The sequence below is a fragment of the Melanotaenia boesemani genome, chromosome 13 (assembly GCF_017639745.1).
Source record: "Melanotaenia boesemani isolate fMelBoe1 chromosome 13, fMelBoe1.pri, whole genome shotgun sequence".
In the NCBI taxonomy this organism is placed as follows: domain Eukaryota; kingdom Metazoa; phylum Chordata; class Actinopteri; order Atheriniformes; family Melanotaeniidae; genus Melanotaenia; species Melanotaenia boesemani.
Window position 1 is genome coordinate 18,005,869 of NC_055694.1, and position 20,817 is coordinate 18,026,685.

The following is a 20,817-nucleotide window of genomic DNA, read 5'->3' on the forward strand; positions in this document are numbered from 1 at the left end:
AGCTGTGAAATCCTGGAGGTGGAGTTCTCGTCTCCCTGATAATGGGATCTCATCTGCCAGGGAGGGAAGCCTGCCCCACCAGCCAATCCAGCTTTGCTTTGCACAGCCCTTACAGTGGATTCACCGCACTCACCTTGCTTCACTGCTATCTTGGGCCAAATTAAGCCTAACGGTTTCTTGAAAATGGTGGCGTTTAACCTCTTCTTCCTAGAACACATGATAGAAAATGGTATAGTTGTGCATTAGAAACTGAAATTTCCACCTCCTTATCATCTTGGATCCTTTGAATGTTTGTGTAACGGAGGAAAGGGTGCAGACTGTGTGTGTACATATCATAAACACTAACCTTGTGAAATGTATACATACTGTGATAAGGGAGGTGCTGTGGAGTTAAGTTACCATGGAGGCGGGAGTATGACTTCTCAGGACAGTTGCCTCAGGAGCTGGAAGAGATTTTACCAGCACACAGAAAAATCCCCCCACTACCACACACACACACACACACCCCATCGCTATTGAAGCAGAGACGACCAACGTGGTTTGTAGCACAATGAAGGGCCCCCTGCACACCACCCTCAACTCAATTTCTATTGATCCTTCCTGCCTGTCTCTGCTGCCGCCCATGTTTGGCTTTAGTGCAAAAGAGCCCAATGTGCAGACTATTTGCTTTAGTTAATTGGATTCTGACAGCGATCCAATATCATGTCTAAGATGATGAAAATGTGTCGAGCTATTCTTTTCGTAAAATTAAAATAAGCCTATTCATTCATAAGATAAAGCACTCCATCTTTGTTTTGCTGCTTTTTCTACGTGTGGAGAGTTTTCATCAGCAGCATGTACACAAAGAATAAACAAACTGTTGGGCCTTTCCAACCATGACATACAACAAAATCAGAACACAGACATTGGAAAATGAGATTTGGAACAAAATAAATAAATAAATAAATAGACGTGACACTCGAGCTGTTAAAATCTGCCTCCCAAATATGGCTAATGGACTGCTCACATCATCATCTCTACTTGTTCCTACCTTTTAATGGGTGGGGTGACTAATTAATTCATTATACAAAAAATGCAAATGAGCTCCACAAGCTTAAGCAGCTTCCAGTCGCCCCCCCTCCTCCTTTGTGTTATTTCCCTTGAGGTGCATTTAGTAATGTTTTCTGATTTAAATCAGCGACATGTATATGAGACAGCCATTTTATGCTATTATTTTTATATTTATATTACCATTACAGCATGGCTTTACTGTGTGGCTGTGCGCTGAGAAAAATAGACTATTAAGCCATTATTTACAAAAGGTTCGAGTTTTCACGGCTCCCATTGTCTCGCTCTTGTGTTTCGGTCACATTCCCATAAGCGTTATCATTGATCGGCTGATGATGGTCGCTCGGGCCACTTTGGCTGCCGTGCATCTCGCTTCCTCGTGCATTTGTACGCAGTCACATACACACACGCGCACGCACGCAGCGCTTCCCTGAAGGGCTACCATCAATCAACAGCCCCATTGGCGTCCCTACCGCCACCCCTTTGTCCCTGGCTATTATTATTTGAATCCAGTCCATGTTTTTGTTTCGTTTGAGTTTTTTCTCGCTTTTTTTTTGAGTGTGGTCCGCGTAATTCTCCTTCACTAGTGTCTGGATAAAGAAAGACTAGGTCAACCATGTGGATGCGTCTGTTGAACAGCTGAAGAGGAGGAGGAGGGTGGGGGGTGCAGAGACGAAGGCAGCGATAGGGAGAGCGTGGAGTGAGTGTGTGTGCATAGAAAGGAGGCAGAAGAGGGGGGAGCGCGTGTGTGTGTGTGGAAAAAGGAAGCAGAGCCTGTTAACGGCGAACTCGCTGGTTTCCTACCCCTCGAAACAAGCGCCGTGTTACTTTTCATGTGGACACTATCATCGGTAGCAACAAGACGACCAAAGGAAACAGGAGCAGTTTCGAGGGGAGACTAGCTGACGTTATAGTGCCTTTGATCGGTTATTTCGGACGTGAGCAGTCTATCAGTAAAGTGAAACCGTCTTTTGTTGAAGCAAGTGCTCGCCTGAGTCGTACCGTGCTGGCAGCGGTTTTTTTTCTTTTCTTTTTTTTTTAAACGTGGGATAAAAAAAGTGTCCCGTGTTCGCCTCGTTTTGTCCCAGTTCTTGGATTTGGTTCAGCTGGCTTGCATTTTTCTCCCTCTGCTTTTTGAAGGGTCACCTCGGGCAAGGATCGCGTTTTCAACTTGTTTGCAGCAGTCTGTGGGACTCCAAGAATCAGCAGACTGGCGGGTGAGTAGTGGAATAGAGAGGGGGGGCATTGCAGGATAGTTGTGGTGGTGGGGGGGTGTATGGGTGATAAAGAAACTAAATTTGGGTAATGGTGGGAACTAAAGCCGGGTGACACTTCTGGTTTCAACCAGACTGTCCTAATTTTGTTAATACCCGGAGGAGGAAGCGTGAATGACCTGGAGTCAAATGTTTTGAGTCCTCGGGGGAGATGAAAGTTGGCTGCATTGTTGTAAAACTTGGCTCTCTCTGGACTGTTGTAGACCCCTGAGCAACCTCTTTGACCTGACCATCCTGCTACAGTGTTTCAACACCTAATGGTTTTAGAGTGAGAATAATGTAGTAAACAAAAAGGTTTTACATGACAGGAATCATAAAGATGTTGAAGTTTTTCATGCTTGTGTATTGGAGGCATCAAACATCCTTGAGCAAAGAAAAATCAAGTTTTCATTAGAGAATTGCTGAAAGGATCTTGAATGGGGGTTTTCTATAAAGGATTGGGTGTGTGATTTGGAGCTTTTGTCATGTCATAAATTGATGTGAATACTGTAATAAAGGGAAACGTGGGTGTGAGAGTAGCTATACCAGTTTCAAACTGTTGAAGGACCTCCAAATTAACTTCACACCCCCCTCCTCTTTTGCACCCCAGAGGCTATGAACTCTGGCCTAAGCACATGCAGCTCTCTCTGTGTGTTTGTGTGTGTGTATGCGGGTGAGAGGGGGTTCCTAGTCCACTGTTGAAAAAGGGGGGGTCTGTGTTTAGGAGGCAGCAGCTTAGGATTTAAAAGCAGACTAGTTATTTGTCTGAAAGGCAGCTTATGTAGTGTTTTTGTGTTACTGTAAAAGAGGGAAGAGGGTCTGTTTACTTTAACCACTATAAATTGATCATAGTAATTCTTCATGTGGTATGTAGAATCTATGGGGAGTGTGGCCACATAGTCACGAAGAAAACTTCCACCAGGACAGAGTGAAGTGGGGATTGCCTTCAATCTGTGCCATATAAAAACTGCCTCTTTCTAAATTCTGCTCTTGCTGTTTCATTTTTCACTAAGCGGTTACAAGGATTCAGTTGTTACATTGCTAATTGTAAGGAGTTGATCTCCCCCATGCCCTGTTTCCTGTGCCTTTTTATTTTTATTTTTGTCCTCTTGGTGGCTGAGAAGTGACCTCTGGTTTAATGATTCAGATGTGATTAATCCACTTGAGTGGGATGGTACTGCACTAGCTATATAACACTGCAGACAGTGGAAGGTTGTTGGGGTATAATTTACCTCACTTAAACATTGTTTAAACATTTGATGGATTACACGGCTTTAAGAGTCACATGGATGTGAATATTTGACATTATATTTGATAATAAAGTACACTTTGTCTTTTTCCATATGGCTCTCATCGCTAATCAGCTATTCATTTCTTGTTTTAGTGGTTTCAGCTTTTTTAATGAGCTTATCTGTAATGGTGTCTAAAAGCTTAACAGATAACAAGACATTCTCCTGTTCCACTGATTTATATTTAGTTGATGTCACATGTTCTCAGTTTATTTCATGCCACCAAAATGGACTTTTAAACAAGACGAGTTTGAACAATCAAATGATGTGCAGATAATATTGAGGCTTTCTATGTACCACTTAGAAGAGCGGCTTTTGTTTTCAGACAGGGGTATCAAATTTTTTTACCTGTCTAGTGGTCTTGGGTTTAGTCCTTTTTTAGACTGATGGGCTTTATCTCAACCATAAAAACAATCAACAGTGTCACAGAAATCATTGCAGAGCTTCATCTCGATAACATGTAATCACAATCTCAGCCTACACTGTCACATGGGAAAACTTGCATAGCTTGTCCCTCTGAACTCATTTTGAAATGACATCCTATTCACTTCCCCAGAGGTTAGGATATCCATTTAGTTTCACTACTTGTGGACTGAATGGAAGAGGAAGTGGTCGGCCCTCTTAATGGAGTTGTATACAGGAGCCTGAGTTGTTTTGCACTGTGGGATTTGTATGGCTGGAGAGGGCTGAGCATTTTGCAGTAAAGCTGCTGTCAGATGAGACTACAATGTTCTAGGTCCTAATTATGTACATGCTGCTGTTCTGCTGTTGGTATCATTCCTATCATCTCTATTTGCAGTGCTTCATACTAGTGTTTGTGGGAAATTAAATCTGATGTGGAATTTGATCTGGGTCTGAGTCTGCAGTCTGTGTTGTTGATTCATGTAAACCAGGGAAAGCATAGTAGCAGTGTGAGTCACCCCTGCTTCACAAACACAAGTCTCACTGCTGACAAGGTACAGAGTGCTGGTAAACATGCAGCTCACATACAGGCATGTGTATTAGTGTCACCTCTGAGGAATCAGAGAGGCGATATCGGGATCAAAGAGGCTGTTTCTGACCATACAAAGAGAGAAATGCTTCATAGTGTGAGGCTGTAACGGCTGTCTAGCTACGCAGAGGCGGCTGAATGTTTGACAGGGCATTGGAAAAATGTTATTTAATCTGCTCGCATGATGGCCCTCACTGGGATTGCACCACGCTGCGTCTATGCCCCCTCTTTTCCTCCCTGTGTCAGGATGATGGCAATAGCTGGGTGGTAGAATAACACTCTATGGTTGTCTGTGCATTGGTTTTTTTTTACATTATGATGTAATGCATTTAAAATCCCAGAAAGGCAAGTCATATTTGATGCCATGTTGGCAAGATACTGATGTTATTTTCCCCTAATGAGAAAATTTGATGGGGTCTTTCCATCTGAGTAATAGTCTAACTCTTATTATATTCTAATGTAAATCAAATACCATGATCTAGCTGTTGTTGTAATATTTTACATAAATGAAAACATCTTTGACTAATGCATAGAAAGATCTTTAGCAGATAAAGCTAAATAGTTTCCTCTAAATGTTGCCGAATTGGATAGATCTCAACCTCAAAGAGGTATCACTTATCTTTCCCTTCCCACTTTAGACTAACTACACAATGTGAGAGCTGCTTTGTTATAAAGCCAGGTGGAAAATCTATGAAAAGTCAAAAGTTCCATACCATTGTTGGTACCCCTTCCATCCCCCACAATGAAACCCTGTCATGGTTTGGGGTTGCAATAATAAATCTCTTCAAGTCTTGTTGAGTTCTTCGAGGGGTTTCATTTCTAAATGGAACAAGTCCAATCTGCACCTCATGACCTATTGTCCTTGCAGATAGTCCAGTGACTCATTTAGAATACATTAGCCACAGATTGACATAGTAACAATGGTAGCACTGTTAAGGAGGCAGTACCCTCTGGTGGGTGACTACAGAAATGGTAACCAATGAAGGACTGAAGAGGTGCTTTGACTGTTCATAGAAAATTCCAACTAGTGTGCCATGTGCGCAGAAGAAGTACCGATATCTTTAATTAACATAAACCTCAGGAGCAAGTGATGAGTGAGAAATTGGGATAATTGAAAATAAGCCCTATCTTTTCTCCCCCCTCCGTCTCTGTACAAAAAGCAGCTGAGCCCATCAGAGGGCAGTTTTCTCACGTGTTAAGTGGGGAGGGGGACATCTGGCCTTGTTAATTCAGTGCATGGTTATAAAGTGGAATGGCGGTCCCCACTGGGCCTGCCTGCTCTGAACGCTGTCAGATGGAGCCTGTGTGTCCTCTCTACCTCTTCACCCTCCCTGTTGACTGTCCCTTTGACACTAGCTCTGACACATCAACAAGAGTAACCTTGCAATCTCGATATGAGGGTTAAACACAGTCGATGTCTGTGGGAGATAAAGCGACAGTACATAAATCATCATGTGCCTGAAAATTAAATTACTTCATGGCTGTCATGCGGTTTTATTCACCAGTCCTGATTTGTATTTATGTAGAAAAGTACTGCGGGTAATTTTTTGTGCTCAACTCCACCCAGATAGTTGTCATTGTTCAGATTTCATGCTCAAAAATGAGTGGCCTGTATCCAGTCCGTACTTGGGTATCGACCTTTCAACTGCGCGTCCACAGAAATGGTAATCAAACTACACCAACGGAGAAGCATCCATACTGTGCATTCATATCCTATTTTATCAAGTAAACATTTAATGTGTTTAAATGTACCACAGCTTTATTTATGCATAAAATCTGCTGTTAAATCTGAATTATACATTAGTCAATGAATAATTCATCAGTGCCATTCCTTAATAATTACTTGCCAGGCAGCGAATGGTAATATTTGCTGATAAATTTGCCCATTGATCTTGCATGTGTTGAACCAGGCTTGTAGAGATGATGCGTGCTCCATTTTGTGTTAACGGTTTCTTCTTCTGTTTTTTTTTTATTTCTAAACCATGTATGCAAAACCAAGCTAATTGTCAGAGCCCTGTCTCTAATAAAACGTTCTAAAAAGTGACAGGTGAGCCTAGTAAAATCTACCTAAATGGAAACAGTCTTATTCTTTTAGGTAGATGGTATTCAGTGTGTGTGGATCTTCTTTTTTTTTTTTCTTTTGTCTCCAGCATCTGAGGTTGGTGTGTTAATATATGGTTCTATTTATGGCTTTTAGAGTGGTTTGTACATGCTTGCACCTCAACAGATCAAAGTCCAGTTGCATTTTTGTCTTTGTTTTTTTTGTAGCTGTTACACTGTGGGCTGTTCTCAGTCTGTTGATTTGGCAAATTAGCCAATACTTGATAAAGGTTGTCTTTTGATACGGTGTCTTTATTGGCACAGGTCTTAACAGCCTCACCGAGCAAGATTATCGGCATATTATCCTTATAATGCTGTGAGTCTGGTATTGCCTAAGCCTCTGAGCACAGGCTGTAACTGTGCGGATGTATTGCTTGTCCACACAATGGGAAAATATTGACTTGTTGTCACTCACTCATTTGATTAGTTGTGTGGGTGATTCAGCTTTTCATTTGTCACCCAGGCAACCTAAATGGGGAAAACACAGCAACTGTCTCTTTCTATTCTGAAATGAAGCTCTGGAGCATTGCAGGCGATCACATCTGGAAAAACTCTCTCTAAGCAGGATTGAATGTCTTTATCACTCATCATGTACCTTTGGTGCTTGTCAGCTCAGTTAGCATCCACATAAAACCAACGTTTGACAGCTTCTTTTTTTCATTGTAGAATGTACAGCAGTGTGGGAGGGGATGCAGCCCAACAATTCACTTTGATTTTGTAGCTCAGTTGAGTGCGATTTATCTGTATATTTATGTTGTGGGCGTGTTGCTTCATTTTGCTTTTGTAAGAAGAGAAGCTTAAAGCAGTCGACTGTTGTGTGTAAGCCAGGTCATAACAAGAGCACCTTGCATTTAATCCAGCAGGATTCATCAGTACCCTTGTTCTTCTAAAAATAATGAGTTAGACAGCAAGGGTTACTCCAGGCTGCATGTACGGAGATGATCTCTCTGAACTGGCAAATCATTCCTGTTTTTTATGCTAAAAAGACAGACTAATGACTATTCTTGATGTGTGTCAGTGCTTTAAGTTAACTAGCGTTAATTTACAGAAAGATCTAATGGGCTTGATTGTCAAGCTGAGCCTAGGCAGTCAGTGAGAGGCTTGTGCTTGAGTTGGGAGGAGGAACGGGGGTTGTAATTGTTTTTTCTGGCAGTGATTCTTTCTGGAAGGGATGACTGCACAATCCAGATATGTAAACACAAAGAAACTGAAAGGCTCTATTCTGATAATGAAATTTCTAACCTCTGCCTAAACACTCTTTAGATTGGGCTTGGCTGTAATGATTATTTTACGAACCTGTGTCTACCCAACTGTACACTGCAAACATGTAAATCATATGTGAAAAATGGAGTTCTTGAGGAAATTATTAACTGTTACAGCATGCAGTAAAACAAAGAGAGGGTGAGGTAAAGACAACAGCTGCTCAGAGGGTTTGATTCTGCTCACTGGAGCATGACACTTTCAGTGCAACAGAGAATCTCTGCGTTCATGGTAGACAATGATACCATTGCCCTGTCAGTCATCTGTTTTTCAGTGGCATTTGCAAAATAGATTTAATGCTTATACATTTATCAAGACTCACATTTCTTTGTGTGTTAATGTGTGGTGTCATATTTGAGAATTAGGTTGTTTGTTTCCACAAGACTGCTTGTAATATTTATCGGGCTGTTGTGGCAGAGAAGACTTCCACGTCTCATGTTTCATAAATAACAAAGCTGCTCAGCCCTGCACCATTTAAAGAGACGGGTAGTCACGATGAAGTCTGATAAAGATCAAGTTAAGAACCACCAGGAAGCAGTCCAGTTTGCAAACATACAGTTATTAGGGTTAGTGCTTGAGTCAGCGTTGGGACAAGACCGGACATCTGTCTCCCAGTGATCTATGACGCCCACAATCCTCGCACAGACTGTCGGCTTTGGCACTCAAGCAGTACACCGGTTGCTGTAGTACACCCAGCCACCTACAACAGTGGCTTATCTCGCAAGCATAACAAACAGCAGGCTAACAGAAAGGATTGAAAGCAATAGGACACACTGCAACAGAGGACCTTAAGAGCCCTGTACCATCATAATTCCACTTCAAAATACAGCCCTTTGTTCTGAGATTGTTGGAGAGGACATCATAGCGAGTTAGCAGCACATCTTTTCATCCTCAAACACACTCACTCCCACTCAGTCAGTCTGCTGTCGGTAAAGGAGATCCTCTGCCTGATAGAGCTTCAGAGAAAGGTATTCCTCTGGGACTGTTGTTCAGGGATTTCTACGGTTCTGCCATGCGCTGATTAAAGGAGCACTTGTAGATAATCCTTTTAAAAATAGCTCTTTGTTGTGGCGGAGTGAGCTGGGGGTGTGAGAGGCAGAAAAAGGCCCCCAGATTTGGTTTTTTAAATGTTATCACCTTGATATCCACCACTCTTCAAAGATAAATATTTAATGACATGGTGGTTGAAATAGAGCTGTTACACACTGCTGGTGAGAAATTGAGCTTCTATTTAGAGCCCATACTATTCCATAAAGTCATGGCATTGGTAGACAGCCCAAGGTTATTAGTGTGGTATGAGAGTAGTGTGTGTTTGTGGTGTGTCTGTGGGTTGCTGAGAAGTTTGCACTCTTTTCTTGCTGCAGTGATATGAAGGAGAGAAATGAACTCGGTCTGTTATTGAGCATTCGCTCATGAATCCTTGATGTATTATGAGTGTGTGTATGTGTGTGAGAAGCAGTGCTGTTGTAGCAGCAGCGCAGCACTTAATGCACAGCAGCAGTACTGTTAAAGCACACTAGACTTGAACTTTTTCCAAAGGGAAAACAGCAGTATATGTTGCTTTTTACTACGTTTACTTTGTTTCACTTCACTGGGTCTGTGCTCTCTGGGTGCTTGTTCGATGTTACTCACATCATCCAAAATTGATTGCTAAGGTTAGCGTCAGTACAAATGTAGATTTCCCTACATCAATTCTCCCAATCTCGTACTTTAAACTTCAGATGGCTTGAACCTTCAAATAGGTAACAGTGTTGCTGTTAGGTTTTGGGCTTGGATTATTTAGCCATGCTTATATTAGGACCAGAATATTACTGTTTTGTATATTTAAACACTCATCTAGGCTCTGCTTGGTTTGACCTGTTTACTCATTACATGATAGCTGTGGTGAAAGCAATTACTTTCAGCTTTTAAGTACCTTGCTTCTGGTAACACAGCGGCTCTTATTCATTTCACTGGTGCTCCTGAGGCCCCGAGGCTTCCAATCAGTCCGGTGAGTGCGGTGCACTAACATCTTGCATCTTTGTGTAGGGAGTATGTGGGTAAACACAGCAGAGTCCTTGAAGCACTTCCCATTGCTGCTATTGGATTACCAGCTGCCTTTCCAGGCCTTATCCACACAGATGAGTACCAAGATCAATGGAGCTTGTAGCTAATTTGATCACAAATGGCTTTACTACTGCTGATCAGAGATTTCTATTTTTATTTTTTTATGCTAAATAAAAAAGTAATCAAGTCAAGCCTGTATCCAATAGCCAAGTATTTTCAGCTACTCCAACTCCCACAGACATCAATTAGGAGGCTATTCATATTCATTATTGAATTGTTGGATTGGCCTGCTGAGAAGAAGTGTAGAGATGGAAGTGGAGAACTGCTGCGTAAAGTGATCTGGCCGGTTTTGCTGAGTGTAGCAGGAATGCTGGTTTTTCTCTAGCGGAGCAACTGGCATCATAAATAAGCTAAGAGCGTGTTGTTAAAGAGATGAGGTGCCTTCAGCTTTGACAGTGAGCAGAGAGAAAGGGTTGAAGGGCGTATTGACCCTCTTGTTTCAAAAAGCGAAAAGCAGACTTTTCATTGCCCCTTGTTCCCTGTTAATTATTGTTTGATGCTAATACAGTTGGGTGGGGGTTGTGCATGTTATAAAACATAATTATTCATTGCAGCATTTCCCCCAGACGATGCTTGTTCCCCCTCCCCTTGTACTCGGTAAGGAAGCTGCCAGGGCTGTCAATTGAGTACAGCAGGCAAAGATGTCCCCTCAGCCTTTTAAGGAGGGGACAGGAGGGAGCAGGGTGAAGGACGCCATTTGCCCAAGAGATATATAAGGGGAGACAGCAATATATGTAAAGAGCTGCTGAAAGAAAGATAGAAGGTCAAGGCACATTACACCTTAGCCATTTATTATACAGTCTAACCAAGACTGCAAATACAGTTGCTCAGCAGTAGTTTTTGTTTATATATGTATGTGGTGTGTGTGCGTTTGTGTGTCAGTAACCCACTCATTTTAGATTGATGTGTGCAAACAGACAGATGAATGCAGTACTGTAGTGAATATGCTCTCAGTGGCTTTTTATAAGCCTGCAGATGCAGTGGGAAGCTATTTTAACAAGAGTGTAGCTACACAAACCTGCCCTCCTAGATTTTCACTAAGCAAATGGCAGATGTATTTGAGGCAGATTTCCCATTCATGAACACAGCATATGGTGCGCTTAGACACAATACAAGCATGGGATTAGTTAACAGTAGTCTCAAAACACTGGTTCTTTAGTGCAGTCAGTTACTCCTTTCTGTTGTTGTTCTGTTGTTTAGAAGGGAAACAATTGAGTAGAATGGACTAAGTTCTTATTTTCACTGTCATTAGTAGACTGGTGATGAGAGGAGACATCAGTCAGGCAGCCATGGTCAAAGCCCGACATTCCAAGAATATTTGAGGCTTATTCACAGAAACATAGACACGCAGATAGCTTTGTTCACCTTTGGTTTAAAGAAAACAATCAGACTGCAGGAAGTCAGAGTTGTGTTGGTGCTGAGATGTGCTTTTAATGTGTCATTGTTGTTGCACTGTGTGCGATGCAATGTGTAATCCAATATATTGCAGCTGTTAGGTGTTGTGAAAGATGAATAATATGCAGTTTGTGTTTGCTGGAGGCATAGCGCACTATCAGTTGGGGATCAAGTCTCCATTTCACACATGAACAGACAGAGTTAATCTGCGGATCACCACTGTACACTGTGTAATACTCAGCCTCTCAAGTTTTTCCAAAAGCCTATTGTTCTACTGCAGAACCCTGCTGTTAGTATTTTTGTGAAAAAGTTGCTTTTTTGTAGCTGACGTCTAAATTTAGGTGAAGACCTAAGCACTTGCAGTGTTTCTACCAGGTTCACAGCCAATACATGCTGATGTAAAGTTTGTTTGGATTTACATCCTGTTTATTAAGTCTGTTTGTAAGTTACACATATGAAACTGAAGAGTCAAAACAGACTAATTATTAAGAGTCAGTGTCGTCAACCTTTTTAAGCTGTAATACGGCTCAGAAATGACTAGGTTGACGGTAGGTTACATTTGTTTAGCTGTGCGCGTTCCCGTGATGGACATGAAGTTCTCTTAGTTGGCTTAACACTGGAGCAGGAGAAATGGACCACAAGTGTTTCTATCTTCACCTCCCTGGAAGAGTTTTAAAATAATATTTTCACCTGATTTTCAGCTATTTGATATGTTTTCTGACCCGCACACTCTCTGTCCGCTGACTGAGGTGTGTGCATGTGTCTATACATGTAGCATCAGGGCAGAACTCACAGAGCGACACAGAGAGCAGCTGTGACATGCCGTCATGTAAATCATATCAATAACATCAGACTGTTTAGTTTGGTAGGGGAAACACTGATTTGTGTGTTGTTAAGTAGGAAACTAATAATAATAATAATAATACATTTTATTTGTTGGCGCCTTTCTAGACACTCAAGGTCACCTTCCAGGATAAAACACAAGAATAAACCAAATCAATAAATACATTCATAAATTAAAAAGGATTCATAAAACAATAATAAAAGCAGTGTGAAATATTACAGTGAGTATGCCAGTTTGAACAGATGTGTTTTGAGTTTGGATTTGAACAGTTGTATAGAATCAGAGTTACGGAGGTCTGGGGGGAGGGAGTTCCAGAGATGAGGAGCAGAGCAGCTGAAAGCTCTGCTCCCCATGGTAACAAGGCGGGCGGGGGGGACGATGAGGTGGATGGAGGAGGAGGATCTGAGGGAACGGACTGGTATGGAGACATGGAGGAGATCGGAAAGGTAGGGAGGAGCAAGGTGATGGATGGCCTTGTAAGTGAACAGCAGGATTTTGTAGTGGATGCGGTAGGTGACGGGGAGCCAGTGGAGCTGCTGCAGAACAGGGGTAATGTGATGGGTGGAGGCGGTTCTTGTGATGACCCGGGCTGCTGCATTCTGAACCAGTTGAAGTCTATGAAGAGTTTTTTGGGGAAGACCGAACAGAAGGGAGTTACAGTAGTCGAGACGGGAGGTGACAAGACTGTGAACGAGTATGGCGGAGGTGTGAGGGGTGAGGGAGGGGCGGAGGCGGTTGATATTGCGAAGGTGAAAATACGCTGACCGGGTTATGTTATTGATATGTGATGTGAAAGACAGAGTGCTGTCAAGGATGACACCCAGACTCTTTACCTGAGGGGAGGGAGATATGGAAGAATCATCGATGGGAATGGAGAAACTGTCAGATTTGGAGAGAGTGGATTTGGTGCCTACTAGTAAAATTTCTGTTTTGCTGCTGTTTAGTTTAAGAAAATTTGAGGTGAACCAGGATTTAATCTCTTGAAGACAATCTGTGAGGGAAGATGGTGGGAGGGCAGAGTTCGGCTTGGTGGAGAGGTAGAGCTGGGTGTCATCCGCATAGCAATGGAAATGTATGCGGTGTTTTCTAAAAAACTGTGCAGTTTGGACTCCTTTACAGTCTTTAAAATTGTGTGTATTTGTAGGCTACCCATGTGTGCAGCCTGTGTGTTTGTGGTAGGGTGTCACTGCTGCAAGAGGCCTGGTCCCAGGCACTACATGTTTTATGAGCTGTCCTCAGGGGATAATGGGAGCTCTGAACTCAAATCATGTTTGTTCCAGCAGTGTTTTCATCACTTCTAGCTCCGTCCCTTGCACTTTTTTCTAGTATGCATGACAATAAATACATCTAGAATCAGGTAGCATTTACAACACCTCCCTACCTGTGGTTGTAGTTTAAGAAGCATGGCTAGTTTCACAGATTCATCATTCTTAATATTCAACTCAAGCACACTGCAGAGGGTTTCTTTCCTTCTGCCTTGGATCACTGGCCTGCATGACTGAGATGGTGGATGACAAGGTTGAATGTTGCACTGAACTTTGCTCTCCTCCAGTCACCTCCCTAAACCAGTTCTCATCTTTATGAATAAACATACTATAAATACAGAATGTTTTTCTGACTACCTCTATTTTCAGTGTTTACATATTAATTTAGGTGCTATAACTAAATAATTATTGCTGATCACTGATATTGGCACATTTGGTAACAAAGAAAATCCAGTCATGACAGTTTGTGAGGTGATGGTTGGTGGTTAGTGAAGACATGTTTGCATATGAAATAAAGACCCTCCCACCCTAATTAATGGTAATACCATCTTGTGGCATGTAGAGGTGGTGGTGCTTTTTTAGCTTTGATCATTATTGGGCTTTGAAAGGGGGATTGTCTTCAACCACCCCAACCATCTGCTTGAAGAACAGTTTGCCATGACATTATGTATTATTTGTGAGCGAGAGCTAGCTAGCTAGCTTTGTGTGTTGACCTAATGGCTTTCTTTTTGGGCGCTGTTCTTAAAGACATTCTTCAGTGCCCTTGCTGGTCTGTGCTGTAATTCTGAAACCTCAGAGCTGTCTTGTCTGTCACTCTAATGTATTTGTGTTAGTTTTTCCTCAGTGTTGGCACGTCTCTGTGTGGCATAGTGATTAGTGTAGCTGGAGGATGTAGGGCAACCGTAAGAATACATTTCCTCCCCACTCACACTCATGTAGTCTACTAGTTGAAGTTGAACTGATGGATAGGCTCATTAAGCTGATAGGCAGATTGCAGAGGAAGAGTGGGGATATTTGATTGCAGAATATCACTGGAAATGATACATGATTGAGCGCTTAGATATTAAAATCTCAAGAGTGCTTTAAACAGTAGGCTTTTTTTCTCCTTTGCCAGTAAATCTCTTCACTGAATCGAGAAAATGTCATGCAAAACACCCCACCCTCGCTGAATCTCTGCTCTAAGTCATAAAGATAAATATTTGGAGACACATAGATGATACAGATATTTTCCAGTCCAGATCAGCCTTAAATATCTCCCCAGTGTGTATTTATACCTCTCCTGACCCCTGCTTTACCTTGGAGTAAATTTCCATTTCTACAGCATAATGCACCAAAAAATTGAATTGCTAGTGCCTTACCAAAACTGAAGGACACAAGTAATCCTTTTGAATCAGACACTTATTTCACACCGTAAAAAAGCTGCTCACAGGCCTACAAGCTGTCTCAATCAAGAGCCACGTTCATGATAGTGCTGTCTGCCACCACATACCTCACATTCTCTGGTTTCTCTTATCAATGACATGTTGGAAGAGGTTCTTGACTGGCCTGCTCACAATTACATTTCTCAAGAGTGCCTCATTTAGAAGAAAGGAGAAAGGTGTTAGTGGAAAGCCCTGGCATCCCACCCCCACCCCCCTACCCAGAGTCATGTTAAAACATGATGCCCCACGAAGCAGTCAGAGCTGATGAAACAGCAGTCATCTTTGCTCCAGCCAGACATAAGTGGCAAACCCAGAGGTACTGTGTGTTGAGTAGCAGGTATTAGGTTACAAAATGAAGGCCTGCTCACAAACCTTGCAGCTAATAGGAATTGTGAAGTGGCCCCCCTCAGGGCCATTTGGAACCTTCATGGAGAAACCACAAACAAGGAGAGGAGGATTTACCCTTGTTTTAGAAATAGAAAGTGCCTTTGGACCATTGAACTTAATGTATAAAAAAAAATTAAAGGATAATTTATACAAAATGTCTTGGTTTATCTTTTTAGACAGCAATACTTCATTGCACTCAAGAATCTGTTCTTATACAGCAGTGATTGTCTTTGTACCATGTGAGTTTAAGTAAGTTTAAATGTTTATGTTGGAAAGCCCCAAGCTATGTTGTTTTTTCTTCTTTTTTTTTTCCGTGCATGGTTTTTACCTACTAAACTAACCCCGGATGTTGGCTAAAAATAGAGCGTTTTGTGAACACAGCTTTAGCAGAGTGAGAGGGAAAAAAATGTGGTTATCATCAGTGAATTGAAAAACAAGTGGAGCAGACAAGTGTCTTTGCCCTGCCAATGTGAACTAAAACGGAGAGGGCCTCAGAGAATAAAGCGAGCCATGATTGCACCAGGTAAGACAAAACAGGCAGGGTGCAGAGACCACAGAGAATCCCTTATGAAGTGGCCTAGCCCTTGCCTCCAGCTGAGCCTTTCATTGTGCTGTTGTTTCTAGGGAGCTTGGATGGCAGCTTAGATTAGATCGCACTGAGTAATGGATTGGAGCTGACGAAAACCTGCTGCAGCTCCAAATCACTACAGTTAGGATCCCTACACTACTGAGGATCTTGGCTGGTTTATTCGGATCAATTTGAGTCACCCTCATTGTTAATAACCCTGTGTATATTCATGCTAACATTGTTCTCCTCTAATCTGTATTCATGTGAGTATTTCATTCAATCCTTCTGCAAAGCCGGCCCTAAATCCTTGCCAATCACATTTTGCTACTTCATAATTCTCCAATTGAATATGCCATGAATGACTTTTCAGTCTCTCTCTAATCTGAGTGGATCACGGTGTTTTGCCATATTGTTGTTATATTCTATTTGCATTTTAATATAGGAATTTCTGTTTTCTCTATTATTTTTTTTTAAAGAATCTTCTGTGGAAATGTATACGTCTTGTGCAATATTTGCAATCATTTGCTAAGATTTTTGTGATAAAACTAAACCCTGCAGCTTTATCGCATTGTGTAGGCACTCAAGCAAATCATGGTAATTTGAATGTTTTTCCTATGACAGGTTTGGATTAAAAGTGCAGAGATGAGTATGGATTTAGTGATTGGAATGAATAAAAGATGTCTTTTAAAAGGCAGTTCAGAAGATTGGGGGGGGGGGCTGTGTTTGTAAGAGAAACCTGCTGTGTGGCCATTGTGGGGGATGATGTGTTAATCGAGCCACAAACTGTGTGGTTTTTCAGGCCAGAGGTCTCATTTAAACTGGCACGCAAAACAGAAATGTATGTGAGTGTGGCCTTGCTGGCTGCTAGCCCTTGACTCCATTGCAGCATTGCAGTAATGTAAATGGTGGATTAGGTGCTGTTAGCTGGGACCCCCTGAACCCCTCTCTATCCACTTCCCCCACCTTTGCTTTTCCATTAAGACGGCTGGTATCTTTCAAAGGGTCCTGGCCCAGTGATTGATGTGTAATAGTTCCAAGCCTCACCTGCCCCCTCACAGCGTTATTCATCAGCCAGGCAGTCAGAGCTGCTTTCCACTAAGCACTTTGTTTTTTCGGGTGGTGGGTGAAGGGCCATCTTTTCTCTGTATCCCACTTTCTGCACTTCATTCTCTCCCCTCTCAGCCATCAGTACACTGACTTTTCATTACCACAGAGTTGGCACTTCAGAATCACTCACTGCTTTCTACTCACTCAATTTGTTCAACCTCAATTAGCTGCGTAAGACCACGCTACTATTGCAAGCGATGGTGGCAGCACACTTTCAACACAATGAAATATGACCAGGTGCCGTTCTGTATGTATCTTTTGTTCTTTTTAGAGTTAATAAATACAAATCCAAAGCTTCAGCAAGGTAATTGGAGATTCAGGAATTGGAATGAGGCAGTTTTAGAAAGTGTATCCAGATGCAAACTAATAGGAGCTAAATTGTAAAGATCATAACAGGGCAATACATCTGCCCCTAAAAAACATCAAAGGAAGACGGGTCAGCCCTCCATTTGCAACAGTTTAGAGTTCTTGTTGGTTAGAACAGGCTTATGTTACTAATCAGAGGACAGAAAAGGTACTTAGCATATACACAGATTCTGGCAGCCCCCAGCTTTAGAGCTGTGCTATTAAATGGTTCTATTGTGAGTGGGTTTTATATATGTCACACCTCCAAGATATGCTGCTGGATATAGACAGAGTGGTATCCATTCATCTCACTAGTATCCTAACCCAGCAACCAACGCTTGTCAACTGAAAATAAAATAGAAAGGGGGTAAAAAAAATCATTAGATTAAGAACGTGAGGAGTCTGATGACAGGGGGGGGGGGGCTTGACAAGTGTGCATTTATTTCTACCAGTACTCTTTGTCACTGAGCCAGAGTTAATTTCGGACACCGGGCACACAGGGGCCACGTTATGTCTTTTCACACCATCTTAGGTATGTTTCAGTGGCGGGTGTGTGTCCTTGCACAAACATGCCCGTTAGAACGCTCCAGAGCCCTTTCATCATCTGTGTTCACTAATGTGTTCCTGTGTGTCTATGCCGGCAGCCCAGTGGTCGCCGTGGTAACTCATCATTAGGTGATTAATGGGGCTGTGACGAGGCTGCAGTTTAATCAGGCCTGGTGTTTGTGCTGAAATCGACGACAAGAGCAGCTGCCCTGTCAGTTGGTGTCTGCTCACGAGATGACAGCACCCGCTGCTGAGGAGTGCCGTTGTCAAACATGCATCATTGTATTGGTTTGGGTTTTAGCTTGAAACAAAAACATTTCTGCAGACTTCCTCTCTCCCTTTATTTTTCATCTCGCTTTTTTTTCTGCCTCCTTCAATAAACACTTGTTCACCTTTAGATGTGCTGTTGAGTTTTCACTCAGCTGTGGTTTTGCTTTATCTGACTCAATCTCTTTCCCTGCCTCATTTTTATTCTCCCTTTCCTTCCTGCCATCACGACCGTGGTAATGTGGGTGCTGATTGCCTGGTCTGTTCCCTCTTGGGGCTATAATAACTATTTCTAGTTAATTTGTTGCCGTGGGGATGGAGGAGCTGAACACTGGCAATAAATGAGTAGCTTCCTTTGTAGGCGCTGTGTGTAGGGGCAGTGCAGACAACGTGCTGCTTCAGCTATGCCCACTTCACTGTTTGTGGAGGATTTCTTCATAGCATGAGAAAGTGGTAGCTGGGTGAAGATAGCTGTAAGTGGCAGCAGACTAGGCATGGCAAATTACTGACTCTGCCTCCCTCCTCTCCCCTCCCTCCCTTACCCAGTGGATTGCTAGATTCTTCCCTCCAGAGCTGTCACTTCGCATTATCACATTGGTGACTGTCAGCCAGGGCAGAGGGTTGGGGTGGGTGCAGTCCAGTAAGCCAGAGTACACACACACACACATGCGCACGCACACACACAAACACACACGCACTCAGGGATGAGCAAAATTGAGCCTGGTGTCATCAGAAATGGTCTGCTGAGAAGCTTGCCTGTTAACTCTGTTATTGAGCTTTATGCTACAAACCAGACTACTTTTTGTGCCAAGAAAAAGTGACATATTTTCTCAGGGGAATTCTATAGACTGCAAACCTCTTTTTTTTAAGACATAGTTACCTTATTCAGTTACAACTTCCCTCTAACTTACTGTTACTTGAAGCTATTGCTTTCCTTATTCTCTTTTTTACCCTTTAAAAGAAAACTCCCCCTCTCTGAAAGAATAGAAACATGTTAAAGCAAGAAGCTAGAAAGTTTGCTCTTTGATAAAGCTGCTTAGTTCTCTCCAGAGCATACATGCAAGTGGAGGGGATTGCCAACAATTACTGTGATGTGGAGAATAGTCTGAACAGCTGCCTCATCTCCAGGAGCTAATCTTGCTTTCTCACCCACAGGAGATCTGTAACAGCAGAAAATGTACTTTAGAAAATGCAGCTTATTGTTTACTAAATTATGCTAATTGTATTTCTACTTTTTTATCCACAGCTTTTCTGAAATACTGGGGTTGTTGGTGTGGCCAAATTTTCCCTGGATTTGACTGGTAAATTCAGAAGACTGAAGCCCAGGCTCACAGTCTACCTTTCACGGAGGCCCAGCCGTGAGAGGACTGAGGAAGGCACGTGGCAGATCATGACGGCCGACAAAGAAAAGGAAAGGGAGAAGGAGCGGGATAGAGACAGAGACAGGGACCGGGACAAAAGAGAGGCCGGTAAGTCCCGCCGGCAGGACGGTGATCGGGGAGACCGTGAAAGCGAGAGCTCCAGGCCCCGACGCAGCTGTACGCTGGAGGGCGGGGCCAAGAACTATGCAGAGAGCGAACACAGTGAGGATGAAGACAACGACAATGGCAGCACTGGTGGAGGCAGCGGTACAGCCGAGGAGGCTGGCAAGAAGGGCAAAAAGAAGATGCCTAAGAAGAAGTCGCGCTACGAGCGCACAGAAAATGGAGAAATAACGTCCTTCATCACAGAAGATGATGTTGTTTACAGACCCGGAGGTGAGTTCTTGTAAAGACTTAACTTTATTGTGTTAACAGGTGGACTGCACTTTTTGGTTTGGATGACTACAACAAATACACATCAGCCTCCACTGGTAGATTTCCCCCATTTGCTTATCATAAGCAGAACTTTTTAACATCACATGCGTTCACTTATACATCACGCTTTGATCTTAATAAGCTTGCTTTAGGAATCAAGAAAGAAAAAAATACCTGATCAATAATGGATTCTTCTTAAGAACCTGATTTCTCTGTTGCATTGAGCTGCAGAGGAATTGCAAACTCTCAAAAGTATCAACTCACTAACAGCAGAAACACTCCCTCAGGCTAGAGGCCGATGCATCATGCAATCAATTCCGTGACCCACTCTGAGCTTTGTCTTGAGCTAAGTCAATAAAGCAAAGTGGTGCTTCACTAGATGATGTGATCGTGACGACAGCCATGATAATGATTTCATCCTAACACTGCCTGACTCACTGAAAGTATGCTATCTCCTCAGGGGCCAAAAGGTACTCCAGTTTCATGGAGAGATGAGATTTTTTTTTTAATTATTTTTTTAAAGCTGTAACCATGTCTTCAGAAAAGTGAGGATAGAGAATCAACCTTTTCCACAGCTGTAAACATGGCCTCACATTCACATACTCTTTATAAACTGGTCGAATTACAGGTGAGAATGTCAACATTTACTGACTGAAGGAAAGCCAGTCTTGCTTGTCTTCTCTCTCCTGCTGCTCAGCGCTATCTGCCTTGCAACTAAATAATTTCTGCTGTGTCTTTTCATTTATCTTGGAACCATGAAAAGGTCAAGTAGTGGAGGGGGAAGCTCATGTTGCTTGAGTATTTAATTGGAAGACATAGAAAAATAACAG

At 42.5% G+C, this 20,817-nt stretch overlaps 1 protein-coding gene across 3 annotated transcripts in view; it reads left to right on the plus strand.

The window, feature by feature from the left end:
- The window catches only part of rerea (arginine-glutamic acid dipeptide (RE) repeats a), a 120,431-nt gene that overhangs the window by 30,648 nt on the left and 68,966 nt on the right, over window positions 1-20,817 (plus strand). Inside the window, exons 2-3 of one of the 3 annotated variants that reach the window (XM_042003206.1) lie at window positions 2,188-2,264; window positions 19,438-19,948. In XM_042003206.1, coding sequence (XP_041859140.1) covers window positions 19,582-19,948 — 367 coding nt within the window. In that variant the 5' untranslated portion in view covers window positions 2,188-2,264; window positions 19,438-19,581. Of the gene's footprint in view, window positions 1-1,677; window positions 2,265-19,437; window positions 19,949-20,817 lie in introns of those variants that run through there. The other 2 variants (XM_042003207.1, XM_042003205.1) reach the window with 2 other exon arrangements.